Source organism: Stomoxys calcitrans, chromosome 1 (assembly GCF_963082655.1).
Source record: "Stomoxys calcitrans chromosome 1, idStoCalc2.1, whole genome shotgun sequence".
NCBI lineage: Eukaryota > Metazoa > Arthropoda > Insecta > Diptera > Muscidae > Stomoxys > Stomoxys calcitrans.
The window spans coordinates 253,184,278-253,201,777 of NC_081552.1; the positions used below are offsets into that span (position 1 = coordinate 253,184,278).

A 17,500-nucleotide genomic window follows, 5' to 3' on the forward strand; every position below is an offset into this window, starting at 1 on the left:
GATAAACTAAAACTTGTGGTTATTGTATTAATGAGGTAAGTATGAGGTAAGTCCGCACAATTAAGGTGCTTGATTTTTTTACGACTTTATGGCCACCACCATCGTCATAATGATGATGATGATCATCATTATCATTATGCTTTTATGGCCAACAATATTTTGTGGCTTAGAGTTGGGTGGGGTTTCAGCCAGCTTCTGGCCATAAGTTCTCAAGCTGTGGTACATAAATCTAAGGACCCATTTGCTCAAGTTATGCGTTAGCTATGCTATATTCATTGCTGTATCTGTATGGGGGGGAGGTATATGGGTGTGTGCGGGTGTGTGTGTGTGTGTAAAAAGGATACTTTAGTTTAGTTTGTTATCTTCATTGTCTCTTTGGCTAAGAGCAGTCTTAATTACTTCCTTTAATGCACTGCCGTTTTTCTCCCTGTTTGCTCGTTTGTTTTTGCTGCTTTTTTTCCTCTTAGGTATTTTTTTGTTTTTAGCTTTTTTTTGAATTTCAAGGCGGGAAATGCATTGCGGAAAGCAACATAAAACTTCAAGAGTCTATGGAGTGGATTACTTTGTTAGCCATTCATGCCATTTGTTTGCGGTGCTAAATTATTACGCTGTCTCTTCGTTTGTGTGTCGTCCTTATTTTTTTTTTGTATTCCCCCTCATTCTCTGATTCACTTAAGTTTTGTGGAAATATTTCCAGGCTTAGAAGGAATAGAGGCCGGGCGTTTGTAATTTCAAACTTTGTGACCATAAATGAGTTTGCATGTCAGTGTGTAGAAAACTCTTCCAATTGTTGCTGAAGGTGGGGGGGCGGGGGAGAAGAGCATGACTGCTGATGTTGGTTAAACATAACCAAAACAAATGGTCCTCATATATATATTTTTGTGGATTTTTATGGGCAGAGGATTGTCATAATGGTGGTGGGGGAGGGAAGGGGGAGGGGAGTAGGGTTTTTGTTTTCAGTATTTTAACTAACTTTGGTGGGAAATAGTCTAAAAACTTTTAGCAGTAATTTTCCGATAGAAACAAACACTGGATTAACTCTGGGGCCACTGGTTCTTAGCTGTTGACTCTGGGGCCACTGGTTGTTAGCCTGCTTGCGATTTGGACTTGCGTCTTTTTTTTTGGTTGTTTTTGCTTTACCAGTTGTTAATACAAAAAAAAAAATAGGGGAAAATTTGGTTATCATGCCTTGTTGGGAATCCAAACAAACAAATTAGCATGAAATCATGAAATGCTGTTGAAAGTTTAGGTAATAAAATCACATGGAATCCACTGTAATTACATTTTCTCTAGAAGGCAGAAACCAAGGCAACTACTATGCGGCCTCATGTGTGATATGTTGGGCGAGGTGACACAAGTTTTTAGGGATTCGAGTAAAAGACATGGAGACAAAACTTGAACCATGCTTATATGAGGTGAACAAATGATACTTTAATTAGCCTTAAATGAAGGAAGAGAATTCCAGTATACCCTCCACCATAGGATGGGGGAATATTCATTTTGTCATTCCGTTTGCAAAACATTGAAATATCCATTAAAAATCTAAGACCATCTAGCCATGTCCGTCCGTCTGTCCATCTGTCTGTTTAAATCACGCTGCAATCTTTAAAAATGGAGATATTTAGCTGAAACTTTGCACAGACTCTTTGTTTGTCCATAAGAAGATTGAGTTTGAAGATAGGCTATATCGGACCATATCTTGATATAGACCCCATATAGACCGATCCGCCGATTTAGGGTCTTTGGCCCATAAAAGCCACATTTATTATCCGATTTTGCTGAAATTTGCAACGGTGAATAAGGTTAAGCCACTCGACTTAATTTTGCAATTTGGCACAGATCGGTTCAGATTTGGATATAGCTGCTATATAGACCGATCTCTCGATTTGAGGTTTTAAGCCCATAAAAAGCGCATTTATTGTCCGATGTCGGCGAAATTTGGGACAGTGAGTTAAATTAAGCTCCTCGACTTATTTCTGCAATATGGCACAGATCGGTCTAGATTTGGATATAGCTGCCATATAGACCGATCTCACGATTTAAGGTTTTGGAGCCATAAAAGGCGCATGTATTGTCCGATGTCGCCAAAATTTCGGACAGTGAGTTATGTTAAGCCCCTCGATATACTTCTGCAATATGGCACAGATCGGTTCAGATTTGGATATAGCTGCCATATAGAGCGATCTCAAGATTTAAGGTCTTAGACCCATAAAAGCCACATTTATTATCCGATTTTTCTAAAATTTAAGACAATGAGTTGTCTTAGGCACCTCGACATCTTTCTTCAATTTGGCCCAGATCGGACCAGATTTTGATATAGCTGCCATATAGACCGATTCCTCGATTTAAAATCTTGGGCCCATAAAAGGCGCATTTATTGTCCGATGTCGACGACATTTGGGACAGTGAGTTGTGTTAGGGCCCTTGACTTATTTCTGCAATATGTCACTGATCGGTCCAGATTTGGATATAGCTGTCATATAAACCGATCCCCCGATTTAAGGTTTTGGGGCCATAAAAGACGCATTTATTGTCCGACGACGCTGAAATTTGAGACGGTGAATAAGGTTAAGCCTATCGACAACCTTCTGCAATGTGACACAGATCGGTCCAGATCGGTCTAGCTGCCATATAGACCGATCCTCCGATTTAGAGTTTTAGGCCCATAAAAGCCACATTTATTATCCGATTTTCCTAAAATTTGGGATAATGAGTTTTCTTAGGCCCTTTGACATCTTTGTTCAATTTGGCCCTGATCGGATCAGATTTGGATATAGCTGCCATATACACCGATTCCTCGATTTAAGGTTTTAAGCCCATAAAAGGCGCATTTGTTGTCCGATGTAGCCGAAATTGGGGACAGTGAGTTAAGTTAAGCTCCTCGACTTGCTTCTGCAATATGGCACAGATCGGTTCAGATTTGGATATAGCTGCCATATAGACCGATCTCTCGATTTAAGGTTTTGGCTCCATTAAAAGCACATTTTCAATCCGATTTCGGTAAAAGTTGTCACATTCGTATCGTATATGGTTAAGATCGGTCTATATTTGGATATGGCTACCAAAAAAGACCAATATTTTGTTCTACAAAATTGAACAATGATTTGTACTTATTAGGCCATTCAGTGTCCGTGTTGAATTTGGTCCATATCGGACCATTTTTCGGCATAGCTGCTGTGGGGGCATTAATTATACATTTTTTTATCGGACTACGATGAAAGGTGGGTAAACTATACCCATAAAGTTCGGAGAAGTTTTTACAGGGAATGGTACCTCACAAATGTTGGGATAACCACCGTTGAAAAATTTTTCCTATGGTCACGCCAGCATTCGAACCCAGGCTTTTAGCGTCATAGGCGGACATGCTAACCTCTGTGCTACGTTGGTCTTTAAAGAAAATTTCATTCAACATTTTTTTGAGCACCTTACAAGCCTACGTAACACCAATTGGTTAATTTTTTTCCTGCAAGCCGGACATGTGTGCTTGGTCTTTAATAATGATGTTGCATTTTTTTTTTGTTTTGTTTCAACTTCTAAACCAGCTTAGGGCCCATTGGGCGTTTATTCAATATGTCCTCGTTGTCGCACAGAAGTTGCGCCACAAGCAATTGCTGCTAAGCTGTTGCTCGTTACAAGTTGCACGTTGGGTGTTACTAACCACATTTTGTTTCCTGTTGGCGCTTTTTTTCCTGAAGTGTGAATTTTAGCTAGAGGTTGTCCGAATGGGGCATCATGCTTTAAACACATGGCAGTAGCAAAAATTTAACATCAGCGTTTTTTTTTTCTTTTTTTTGGGATTGTAAAAATTGCACAAATTGGTACTAGAAACAGGCAAATAGGCACAATTTAAATTTTATGTTGAATAGGGAGGGGAACAACGACATATTTGGGTTATAAAAAATGCTGGAAATAGTTCTGGTATATCAAAAAAAAAAAAAAATCCCTGAGAATTCAAGTGCTTTACAGTGGGGTGGTATCGAAAAACCCAGTAAAAAAAATCTGCCGTTTTGGACGGAGCAGAGAGTGTGCAAAATTTCAGGCCGTAATTTGTCTAGGCGCCTCTCAGCAGTTCATTTAAATTGGTATCGATGTAGAACGGGATTGCGAATGGGCCATATCGGTTCAGATTTGGATATAGCTCCCATATAAACCGATCTCCTGATTTGACTTCTTCAGCTATTGGAAGCCGCAATTTTTGTCCGATTTGGCTGAAATTTTGTATGCGGTGTCCTGTTATGACTTCCAACAACAGCGCCAAGTACAGACCAAATCGGTCTATAACCAGATATAGCTCCCATATAAGCCGGCAGATCTTTGGTATGTAGAATAAAATTATGCCCTTCAACTAAATTTAGTTTGTATAAATTTTTAGCAGATTCCATGGTAATGGGTTCCCAAGATTCGGCCCGACCGAACTTAGCACGCTTTTACTTGTTATACCCTACACCACCACTGTGGTACAGGGTATTATAGATTTGAGCATTTGTTTGCAACGCTAAGAAGGAGAAGAACTAGACCCATCGATAAGTTTACGGATCGGCTTAAAATCACTTCCTAATCCGATTTAGCTATGTCCGTCTGTCTGTCTGCCCATGTATTCTTGTAATCAAGGTACAGGTCGCATTTGTTGTTTGATTTGCACAAAATTTTGCATAAACCTCTTTTGTGGTCCAAGGACAAATGCTATTTATTTTGAAAAAAATCGGTCCAGATTTAGATATAGCTCCCATGTATATCTTTCATCTGATTCGAACTATTAAGGCTGTAGAAGCCACAATTTTGGTCCGATCTTTACAAAACTTGGCATGGAGCGTTTTATTCAACGTCCTCATATGTGTGCAAAGTTCCATGAAAATCGGTTCAGATTTAGATACAGCTCCCATATATATCTATCATCCGATATGGTCTTTTATGGCTGCAGCAGGCACAATTTTGGTGCGATCTTTACCAAATTTAGCATCAGATGTTTCGGGTATCATCTAAATACGTGTGCAAAATTTCATCTAAATCGGTTCAGATTTAGTTATAGCTCCCATACATATCTTTCATCCGATATGGTCTTTTAAGGCTGCAGCAGGCACAATTTTGGTCCGATCTTTACAAAATTCGGCATGGAGCGTTTCATTCAACGTCCTCATATGTGTGCAAAGTTCCATAAAAATCGGTTGAGATTTTAATATAGCTCCCATATATATCTTTCATCCGATATGGTCCTTTAAAGCTGCAGCAGGCACAATTTTGGTCCGATCTTTACAAAATTTGGCATGGAGCGTTTTATTCAACGTCCTCATATGTGTTCAAAGTTCCATAAAAATCGGTTCAGATTTTGATATAGCTCCCATATATATCTTTCATCCGGTATGGTCTTTTAAGACTGCAGCAGGCACAATTTTGGTCCGATCTTTACAAAACTTGGCATGGAGCGTTTCATTCAACGTCCTCATATGCGTGCAAAGTTCCATGAAAATCGGTTGAGATTTAGATATAGCTCCCATATATATCTTTCATCCGCTGTGGCCTTTTAGAGCTGTAGAAGCCAAAAAATTTTCGGAAAATTGAAAATTTGAGAATCGGCTTGATTAAGGGGCTTGCGAAGAGGTGTCCGCACCACCTAGGGTCTTTAATTCATGCGCATATACCCGTTAACACCATTCAAATTTGAAATTTATTCAAAATTTCAAAGTTTTGTCTCCACCCATTCTCAAATGGCATTTTTTTTTGCTATTTTTTCGATTCTATCCCACTGTGTGTTTGTTTATTTTTACACAAAGCTAGAATAAACCATATTTTGGTCAATTTCTCTATAACAATTTCTCTATAATGAAGTATTTCATCGGTCCCCAACTGCTACGTCATAGAGAAGTTCAACTGTTTTTGGTTCATGGGTGCGTATGATTTGTACAAATAAATCGAGAATTTCTGTAGCTCATACGTCACAGTGTCTAAACCATTTAAAATGGTAGGTTTATTATAGCACAGGGGGAATTTTTATCGTCATACCTTTGGGTTACCACCATAAATGACCTATTAGGGATGCTGACTGAGAAGGGTTTTGAACCCGTCTGCTACGCAGACGATGTTATGATGCTTCTAAGGGGTAAGGATCCGAACGGGCTGGGCTAGACCCAGCTCATTCAATGTTAACCCAGAGAAGACTGAAATATGCCTGTTCACGAGGAAGACGAAGGTGGGCCAATTTAATGCACCACGTTTCCTCAATAAGACGATTTCGATATTTGGACAAGGTCAAATACTTAGGTGTGATCTTGGACAGAAAACTGGATGGAAGTGTCATATATTCAGGAGCGTACTGGAAGGCTCACAGATGTTGGGCGCTATGTAGAGGGGCCGTAGGCTCGAAATGGGGCCTGAATCTGAGGATAGGCCACTGGCTCTAGGTGAGCGTGATTAGACCAATACTTACTTAAGCCTCAGTAGTTTGGTGGATTGCTATGGAGAAAAAGTGCAACATAAGGACCATACAACAGAGGTTCAGAGAACATGTTTTCTCTTGCCATAGGCGGAGCGATGAGGACCACGCCCACTAGGTCACTGTAGACTATTCTAGATATCCGACCCATTGACATACAGATTAAGTGTGAGACAGCCACTGCGGCTATGAGACTTAAGGCGATGGGAGAATGAATTGAGGATGGGAGCAGCTCATACCATCTCGGTATAATCGAGGTGACAATCGGAAACCTGGAATGAAGGGCAGAGGTTTCCGATAGGATACCTGAGATGAACCTTGAAGTCGAGTGCTAGGCACTGCTGCCATTGGCACAGTCTTGGATTGACGGAACCCTAGCATTGCCATCTGGAAGATCGTGTTACAGGGAGCGATCAAAGCTAGAGGACAGAGTGGGCCTGGGGGTCAACATTGAGAACCCGAGGACTGAGATCTGTTTTAGACTGCCTGACCATAATAGGGTTCTGCAGGCGAAGTTCCGGGCGATCTCGGATTACGTGAAGTGGTGTGGCACGAGGACATCGAGTGTGAACAGTAAAATTGCATCTGTTTTAGACTGCATGACCATAATACGGTACTCCAGGCGGAGATCCGGGCGATCACAGAATCCTTGAGGTGGTGTGGTGTTAACGGGAGGACGTCGAGTGTGAACAGTAAAATTGCATCTATTTTAGACTGCCTGACCATAATATTGTCCTGCAGGCGAAGATCCGGGCGATCACGGAATGCGTCAAGTGGTGTGGTGCTAACGCGAGGACGTCAAGTGCGGGCATCTTTACCGACAGTAAAATTGTCATAAGGGCAATAACAACCAGGACGGTAAGGTCACGAACAGTCTTGCAGTGTAAGAAGGAGATTAACGCCTTCTCTGAGGATGGCAAAATCCGCATCGTCTGGGTGCCGGGCCACAACGGAGTAAGGGGAAATTGCCCTTTCATTTCCCCGACGATTTGGCGGTGTAGGCCAGAGGACTGCAGTCAATAAACGATTTAAGAAAGGACGGCGAAAATTCTATAAGGGTATCCAGATCGTGTGAAGACAAGGCTATTAGTGAAAGGAATCAAGAAGGAGGTCAGCATAGCTATTGGAGTCCTAACGGGCACATAGGACCAGGGACTCAATAATGCAAATTGCAAATTTTGCCCATGAACATTCCACTAACAGGGGCAAACTTCTCACACATCAATGAGTGCAGTCCGATTCAAGCTCAATGATAAGGGGAATACTTTTTATAGCTGATTCCGAAGGGACTCACCTTTGTAAAATCGGTGCCGCAAGTGATAGCATGTGTAGGGCATGGGGGGAAGATGATGAGACGTTGGAGCATTTCCTTTGTCAATGCCCGGCTTTCGCGGCTAGCAGACACTACTTAGGTGGAGACACAATACCAGACAAGAACCAATATAGGGGAGTGGTATTGAAAACATTTAAGGATTTTGTAAGTAGCAGGGAATTCTTCGCTTAAAATTTTCTTTTTAGAGTTTAGTTTATAGCCTTTAGAGCGCACACCAAGCCGATTACTGGCTTAGGTGTATGTCCATAGTGACATGGGGCGGATTAATATCTGCACCCTCTTTTCAACCTAACCTAACCTAACCATCTTCAGGAACATTCTTTTAATGAAATTGTCTCTGGAGATAAAATTTTTATAAAATATTCTCTGGAGACAAAATTTCATTAAAATTTTTCAAAAAAAAAAAAAACCTTTCAAGACAAAATCAAGGTTAAAAAAAAATTTTAGCAAAACTTTTAAAATTTCAAGTTTTTCTAAATTCAGAGATTCGATGAAATTTTCTTTAAAGACGAAGTTTGAATGAATTTTTTAAGGAAAAATTCCAAAGAAAATTTTTTGAAGACAAAATTTTATGACATTTTCTCAGAGGGCAAAATTTTAAATAAATTTTCTCCAAAAATTTTAATGAAATTTTCTCTAAAGATGAAATTTTAAGGAAACTTTCTCTAAAAACAAGGTTAGGTTAAGTGGCAGTCTGCCATCAGACTCACTTAGACGTTTTCGTCCATTGTGATACGACAGGAACAGAAATAGGAAGAAATCCTTCTGGTTTCCACCGTTGAACCAACCACATCGCTTCAAAAAGCCCAAAAACTTGCAAATGTCACTTCCGCTAAATCAGACAGGTTCTCATTGAAATGAGAACCTAAAGTGAAACTCCTTCTGAGTGCCAGTGCGGGACACACGCACAGAAGGTTTTCTTTCTATAGTCTCTTCTTTTGCAATGTCCTCACAGCATCTGCAAAAGTCGTTGCTGGCAACCTTCAGTCGGTTAGCATGTTTTTCGAGTAGACAGTGGCCTGGCATGACGGACACAATGACTGAGACGTCTGTTCTAGCCAATGGCAGCAAAGCGGTAGACCTCTTTAAGTCGCGAAAAGGCCACATAGTTTTGGTATGTTCACAGCCATCTTTGTGACCATCTCTAAAGACAAAATTTCAATGACATTTTTTCTAAAATTTCAAATTAAAACTTCTTTTAAAAAGAAAATTCTAAAATTATTATTGAAAGATACGTTTAGTAACGAAATTTCCTCTTAAGATAAAATTTTATTGAAATTTTGTAACAACACTTCATTTTCACCTTTTGCAGATGATGAAGTCATAGTTGAGCTTAACAACCAAAACTCTATCCCTGTGCGGATAGAATTGCCCCTACCAGGCGTTTCTATGCGAACATATTTGCCACGGTTGTTGGTTGCAGTAACAGAACTCGAAGTTTCAGCCTAATTGAGCAAGAAATGCGCACTCCAGCTACTTATAGCACTTAAACTACTTAAAACGTCAAATTGTATATTCAGTGATAGTCAAACGACATTGAATGCTTTGAAACGCAAAACTTTGATGCATCCGAATGCTACTATGCTGTGGTACCCAGGACACAAGGGGAACGAGGCGAAATGACAGCGCTGACTTAGTGCTGCTAATGCAATGCCATCTTTTATCGCAGCAATAGATGTTCAACCTACCCCATAACCACTACTGTATCGACGAAATGAAGTGAGGAATATGATTTTCTTTTGCCGTTGTTGCTTTAAACCCGCTTTATGTGATGATGCCGAGTCTTGTTGGTATGTGTATGGTCTAAGAGCAAAATGCTTTCGTGGCCACGTTTTCAAAGCAGCTTCCAAAATGTGTTCCCGATAGTCAGGCACATTAAATTTGACTGCAGTATTGATGGAAACGTTTGGAGAGCAGCCATCGGCGGTCACAGCTGTACATACCATCACTTGAGATGGAAAATAGCTTTGGGTGGTCATTTTGGTAGGCTCAAATTCTAGTATGAGCGCTCGGTTACATTACGATTTTCAAGCCAAATATAAAGCAATCACACAATCCCTATACTCCATCGTCTTGATATTGAAAGTCGATCTAACCTTTGGAGTTACCGTAGAGCAGAAGTTAGCATATCTGCCTTTGAGGCTAACCACCTGGGTTTGAATTCTGGCGAGAACATCTGGGAAATCTTTCAGCGGTGGTTAACCTCTCCTAATGCTGGCGACGCTCAATGGGATAGTACCCCAAAAATGAAAATAGTAAAAGATATGCCATGTGAGAACGGGTAGAGATATCTCTTTGGAAATTTGGAATGGTTGGATCTGGTTGGGATTGTAAATGGGCCATATCGGTCCATGTTTTGATATAGCTGACCGATATGGATAGACCGATCTGGGGTCTTGACTTCTTGAGCCTCTAGAGGGCGCAATTCTTATTCGATTGGAAAGAAATTTTGCAGGTGGTGTTTTGGTATCACGGTAAATGTTTTTATATAGCTGCCGTATAAACCGATCTTGGGTCTTGATTTCTTGAGCCTCTAGAGGGCGTAATTCTTATCCGGTTTGACTGAAATTTTTCACGTGGTGTTTTGGTATCACTTCCAACAACTACTCTAAGTAGGGTTCAAATTGGTCCATGTTTTGATATAGCTGCCATATAAACCGATCATGGGTCTTGATTTCTTGAGCCGATAGAGAGCGCAATTCTCATCCGATTTGACTGAAATTTTGCAGGTGGTGTTTTGGTATCACTTTCAACAACTACTCTAAGTAGGGTTCAAATTGGTCCATGTTTTGATATAGCTGCCATATAAAGCGATCTTGGAGCTTGACTTCTTCAGCCTCTAGAGGGCGCAATTCTCATTCAATTTGACTGAAATTTTGCATGAGGTATTTTGTTATGGCTTCTAACAACTGCAAGTATGGCGCAAAAAGGTAGCTGCCATATAAACCGAACTCCCGATAGAGGGTCTTAAGGCCATAATAGCTTTATTTCTTAACCGATTTCGCTAAAATTTAAAACAGTGAGTTATTTTTAGCCTCCTGATACCCGACCTAAATATGGTCCAGATCGGACTAAATTTATATATAGCTACCATATAGACCGATCTTTCGATAAAGGGTCTGAAAATCATAAAAGCTTTATTTATTACCCGATTTCGGTGAAATTTGCAGCAGTGAGTTATTTGGAGCCTCCCGATATCTGACCTAAATATGGATTAGATCGGTCCATTTTTAGATATAGCTGCCATATAGACCGATCTCCCGATAAAGGGTCTGAAGCCCATAAAAGCTTTATTTCTTAGCCGATTTCGCTGAAATTTGAAAGAGTGGGTTATTTTAAGCCTCCCGACATCTGTTCAAAATATGGTTTAGATCGGATTATATTTAGATATAGCTGCCATATAGACCGATCTCCCGATAGAGGGTCTGAAGGCTATAAAAGCTTTATTTATTACCCAATTTCGCTAAAATTTGCAACAGTGAGCTATTTTAAGCCTCCCGACATTTGTTTTAAATATGGATTAGATCGGTCCATTTTGAGATATAGCTACCATATAGACCGATCTCCCGATAATGGGTCTGAAGGCTATAAAAGCTTTATTTATTACCCAATTTCGCTGATGTTTGAAACGGTGGGTTATTTTAAGTCTCCCGACATCTGACCTAAATATGGATTAGATCGGCCCATTTTAAGATATAGACCGATCTCCCGATAAAGGGTCTGAAGCCCATAAAAGCTTTATTTCTTAGCCGATTTCGCTGAAATTTGAAAGAGTGGGTTATTTTAAGCCTCCCGACATCTGTTTTAAATATGGTTTAGATCGGATTATATTTAGATATAGCTGCCATATAGACCGATCTCCGGATAAAGGGTCTGAAGGCTATAAATGCTTTATTTATTACCCGATTTCGCTGAAATTTGCAACAGTGGGTTATTTTAAGCCTCCCGGCATCTGACATAAGTATGGTTCAGATAGGACTACATTTAGATATAGCTGCCATATAGACCGATCTCCCGATTAAGGGTCTGAAGGCCATAAAAGCTTTATTTATTGTCCGATTTTGCTGAAATTTAAAACAGTGAGCTATTTTAAGTCTCCCGACATCTGACCTAAGTATGGTTCCGATCAGACTCTATTTAGATATAGCTGCCATATAGACCGATCTCCGGATAAAGGGTCTGAAGGCTATAAATGCTTTATTTATTACCCGATTTCGCTGAAATTTGCAACAGTGAGCTATTTTAAGCCTCATGACATCTGACCTAAGTATGGTTCCGATCAGACTATATTTAGATATAGCTGCCATATAGACCGATCTCCGGATAAAGGGTCTGAATCCCATAAAAGCTTTATTTTTTAACCGATTTCGCTGAAATTTGCAACAGTGAGTTATTTTAAGCCTTCCAATATCTGACCTAAGTATGGTTCCGATCAGACTATATTTAGATATAGCTGCCATATAGACCGATCTCCGGATAAAGGGTCTGAAGGCTATAAATGCTTTATTTATTACCCGATTTCGCTGAAATTTGAAACGGTGGGTTATTTTAAGTCTCCCGACATCTGACCTAAATATGGATTAGATCGGCCCATTTTTAGATATAGCTGCCATATAGACCGATCTCCCGATAAAGGGTCTGAAGCCCATAAAAGCTTTATTTCTTAGCTGATTTCGCTGAAATTTGAAACAGTGGGTTATTTTAAGTCTTCCGACATCTGTTCTAAATATGGTTTAGATCGGATTATATTTAGATATAGCTGCCATATAGACCGATCTCCCGATAATGGGTCTGAAGGCTATAAAAGCTTTATTTATTACCCGATTTGCCTGAAATTTGAAACAGTGAGCAGGTTAAGACCTCCCAACAGTCGACCTAAATATGGTTCAGATGGGACTATATTTAGATATAGCTGCCATATAGACCGATCTGACGTTAAGGGGACTGAATATCCGACCTTGACATAGTTCAGATCGGTTTATAATTGGATATATCTGTGCCGAATTTGGATGCTTAAGTTATCCAATTTTCATCGGATTGTGATGAAAGGGGGTTTACATATATACCCAAGGTGGTGGGTATCCTGCCTTTTTAGTTGTTTTTATTTTGTTTTGTGTTTTCACAAGATTACCAAGATGTTGCTTAGCCATACGGCATTAGGACTCGATTTTGTTGAAATTGAAGATCACTTGCCTATGTTGTGGATTTTTGGGTGAAGAATTTTCAATCTAGACCAAGTGGTACCGTTTTTGTTTAAGCTTAACTTAAATTGGGTAGCATTCATTGGGTTTGAGAATACTCCTTAAACATAAGAAAATTCTTAATTTCTCACCACTTCAAAACCTGGGAAACATGCTATAAACTGCTAGTATTTCGTCTACTTTTAAGTTTAAAACCAAAAAACTCCAATTTCGATAGGCAGCCTATAAGGTGATTAAAACCAAACCGAAAGTTTAATAAGATTATCCCCTCATCCTGCAGTCAAGTATGACATTATTCTTTTTTTTAGCAAGAAATTCCAATAAAATGCAAAAAAAAATTTTCACTTCGAAGTCATTCGTTTGTTCGTTCATCCATCCATGCTTGCATTTTGTATCCCTTAATGGTTTCGTAAATAATCAGTTTTAACATGGTAAAAGTCCGAAAAAAAAAATTGTAGCGAATCCAGCATGTTTTGGGTGGTGACCATGCATCACCACACACATACGAAAATATTTCAACATAATGGCGGCTCTTAATGAGGACATGGCATATGAAATCCTACTTAAAATTAAATTATAATAATATTTTAAATGGCTTTTGGTGACTTACCGATTCGATGGCTTTTTCGATGCGGAAAATCTCCTCCTGCAGCAGATGCAGTGTGCCCGTTTTGCCCCGATGACGGGCAAAGGCTGCTGCACAAGCGCTGTGAATGCTGTTAACCCAGTTCTCCAATTCAACCTGAAATTAAAACAAGTTCACGATGAAGGTAATTTGATTGCCAAGACTTGAAAACAGAAGAAAAACCAAAAAAAAAAAACTGAATTGCTAAGAGAGTAAGTGAAAAAGAAAACAACATTGCCCACACTAGACCGTTTCCCCAACATACATTACCCCCCTCCCCCCCCAAACCATCATCATTAAATATTCACATTTTTTTTCACTTTGGCCCTCATCAGCATTATCATCAAACGTAGTCATCATCGGCAGTGGTAGCAGAGGCAGCAGCCTCATCAAGAACATCAACATTATTGCCGCCGCTGGCAATGCTCATTCAAATGCAGAGACAAATGCGGAGAGAGAGTAAGAGAGAGAGAGAGAGAAGTAACACAGAGACTCAGAGCCAGTAAGGCAAGAAGCAGACCCTTGCTTTGGGTTTTCTGGTTGGGGTAAGGCTGCATGTAATTGTTCATTTCAAGGACTAAAGGATGCAAGCATGTGTGTATATGCAAACTTAAGTCAATTGTATGCGTTTTCCTTTTCTACATGCATGCATGTGTGTGTGTCGGTGTGTCGGTGCGTCTGTGTGTTTTTTTGTATCTGCCAATGCATGCATGTTTATGTTCGCTCACTTGACAGCATGTTTATATGCCTTCAGTTGCTGCTCCTTTGAATCTGGAGAAGGCTGCCAAGCAAAGCAATGTGATGCGCTGCAATGCTATGCAATGAAGGTTTCCTCTTTTATGCTGCCAGCAAGTGTTTCATGTGTCTATGTGTGCCTGTGTGTGTGTGTGTGTGTGTCTGCAAATATGTCTTTATGTTTATAACTACTTAAGGCGTTTAGATTATACGATAAGGACATTTTTGAATTGAATGAATGTGAAAATGTTTTACATTTATTAGTTGTGGAGGTGTTTGTCATACGGCATGTTATGGCAGTGGGAAGGGTATTGGCATGGGAGCAATGCTAGGCTGAAGGGGCCTGGCGCTAAGGGCTGTTGTGTTTACATACTTGGTTTCACAAGAAGTGCCAGCAACTGTTTGTGTATTTGCCATTGAGCTGAGGCTGCTGTTGCTGCTGCCGAGGTTGATGATGACGATGACGATGACAGCCTTCATGCCTTCAAATGAGCAGGGTCGCCTTAACTCTCACCACAAACCACAATATATCGCATTTTAAAAAAGACACTGTCTCTGGAAATACTTTTCCGCCATAATTTTCCGGCTTAGTTGGTTGGCTGGCTGGTTGGCTGGCTGAAAACGGCTTACGATGCCAACGCCAACATGCCATGCAGATGACATTTGTTTCGTTCCCTGTTCTTTTTGTCTTTTTTTTTGTTTTGTTGTCAATATTGTTGCAAATTCATAAAAACAAGCAACAACAATGCATCCACTTAGCTATGTCATCTGATTAAATAGCATCAAATGTCAAAAAGCCGTCTAATGCAGAGCACGAATTTGCATGCAAGACATTCTGCCAGTCAGTCAGCCAAGAGACACAATGTGTATTGTGTACGAAGTTAAAAAGAAGTCAAGCGTTAAAAATTGTTGAACACAAGTATAAGAGTGGGGTTTCGAGGCAATTTGTATGCCCACCTCCAAGGGGATGAAGAAAGGGGACCATACTAATTATGATTGGAATAGGAATTAAAGGGTCTGTACTCCTTATGTTTGGCATGGAGAAGAGGGATGTACTTACTGTAAGGTAATAGACTTCTTGTTTGTCTTTAAACTATAAGACGATGTGGGCATGTACGTCCGTCCAATTGTCCCGGTTGGTAGGTGCTAATTGGTATAAATCGAACCACCAATGGGATTTCTTGTGCTCCAAGAACCATACATTTTTTGACGAACTCTCCAACATCCACACGGGTCGAACCACAAAATGGATTTCTAATGCTCTTAAAACCTTAAATTTTTATCCGTTTATTGTGAACTCTCCAACATCCACATGGGTCCATTAACGATAAACCTCGTCCTTATTATGAGATTTCTAAAGCCCTTGAAACTTAAATTAAGGCTGTGTTTGTTAAGCCCCAAAATGTTGGTCAAAGACCCTATAAAATATAAATCCTTGATCGCCATGCAGATTCGTTTAACCCCTTTCTGTTCATCACGCCAACTTTTCAACCAATTTTATACACCTACTACTTTGGGATGTATCTTGGCTGTAAATAGGCCAACCAAGGGCCATAGACAGGGTAGCAGACACCAAGTATTACCAAGTTCAAACAACCGAAATTCAACAACAAACAGAGGGAGAAAATCGGAAATAGACCAACCAAGGGCCATAGACAGGGTAGCAGACACCAAGTATTACCAAGTTCAAACAACCGAAATGCAACAACACACGGAGGGAGAAAATCGGAAAAACCTAGTAAAAAATCATAGTTAGAGCTGAGGTGTTAACAAGATCGTGTGCAAAATTTCAAGGTCCTAGGTTGTCCGTGAGCCTTTTGGCAGGCCCCTAAAGTTGGTCACCTCGGTATTTCGAAAAAAATGTTCGGGCTGCCAAATCTTTAGTTATGGTCTGATATTCGATTTTTATACCCTCCACCATAGGATGGGGGATTTAGTCATTCTGTTTGTAACATCTCGCAATATATGTCTGAGATCCTATAAAGTAAACATATTCTTGATCGCGCAATTCTTATCCGATTTGACTGAAATTTTGCACGACATGTTTCGCTATGACTCTGTCCGTCCGTCAGTCCGTCCGTCAGTCCGTCCGTCAGTCCGTCCGTCAGTCCGTCCGTCAGTCCGTCCGTCAGTCCGTCCGTCAGTCCGTCCGTCTCTCCGTCTCTCCGTCTGTCCGTCCGTCTGTCCGTCCGTCTGTCCGTCCGTCTGTCTGTCCGTCCGTCTTCCCGTCCGTCTGTCCATCCGTCTGTCTGTCTGTCCGTCCGTCTGTCCCTCCGTCCGTCTGTCCGTCCTTCCGTCCTTCCGTCTGTGCGTCCATCTGTCCCTCCGTCCGTCCGTCTGTCTGTCCGTCCGTCCGCCTGTCCGTCCAGACGTCCGTCCGTCAGACTGTCGAAAGCATCGTAACTTTGGAAGGAGTAAAGCTAACCGCTTGAAATTTTGCACAAATACTTTCTAATAGTGTGGGTCGGTTAGGATTGTAAATAGGTCAAATCGGTCCATGTTTTGATATAGCTGCCATATAAACCGATCTTGGGTCTTGACTTCTTGAGCCCCTAGAGGGCGCAATTCTCGTCCGATTTGACCGAAATTTTGCACAACGTGTTTCGCTATCACTTCCAACAACTGTGCCAAGTATGGTTCAAGTCAATCCCTAACCTAATATAGCTGCCATATAAACCGATCTTGGGTCTTGACTTCTTGAGACTCTAGAGGGCGAAAGCACGCTAACTTTCGAAGGAGTAAAGCAAGCCGCTTGAAATTTTGCATAAATACTTTTCATTAGTGTATAAATAAATGGGCCATATGGGTTCATGTTTTGATATAGCTGCCATATAAACTGATCTTGGGTCTTGACTTCTTGAGCCTCAAGAGGGCGCAATTCTTATCCGATTTGACTGAAATTTTGTACGACGTGTTTCGCTACGACTTTCAACAACTGTGCTAAGTATGGTTCAAATCAGTCCCTAATCTGATATAGCTGCCATATAAACCGATCTTGGGTCTTGATTTTTGAGCCTCTAGAGGGCGCAATTCTCGTCCGATTTGACTGAAATTTTGCACGTAGTGTTATGATACCATTTACAATAACTGTGCTTACTACGGCGCAAATCGGTACATAACCTGATATAGCTGCCTTATAAACCGATCTGGGGTCTTGACTTCTTGAGCCTCTAGAG

General features: G+C 40.6%; 1 protein-coding gene across 5 annotated transcripts in view; it reads right to left on the reverse strand.

Annotated features, from left to right (window-relative positions):
* Positions 1 to 17,500, reverse strand: part of LOC106089523 (protein still life, isoforms C/SIF type 2) — a 257,942-nt gene that overhangs the window by 107,312 nt on the left and 133,130 nt on the right. For all 5 annotated transcript variants that reach the window (XM_059364211.1, XM_059364208.1, XM_059364213.1 and 2 more), the window contains one exon: positions 13,575 to 13,706. In XM_059364211.1, the coding sequence (XP_059220194.1) occupies positions 13,575 to 13,706 (132 nt within the window). The remainder of the gene's footprint in view (positions 1 to 13,574; positions 13,707 to 17,500) is intronic.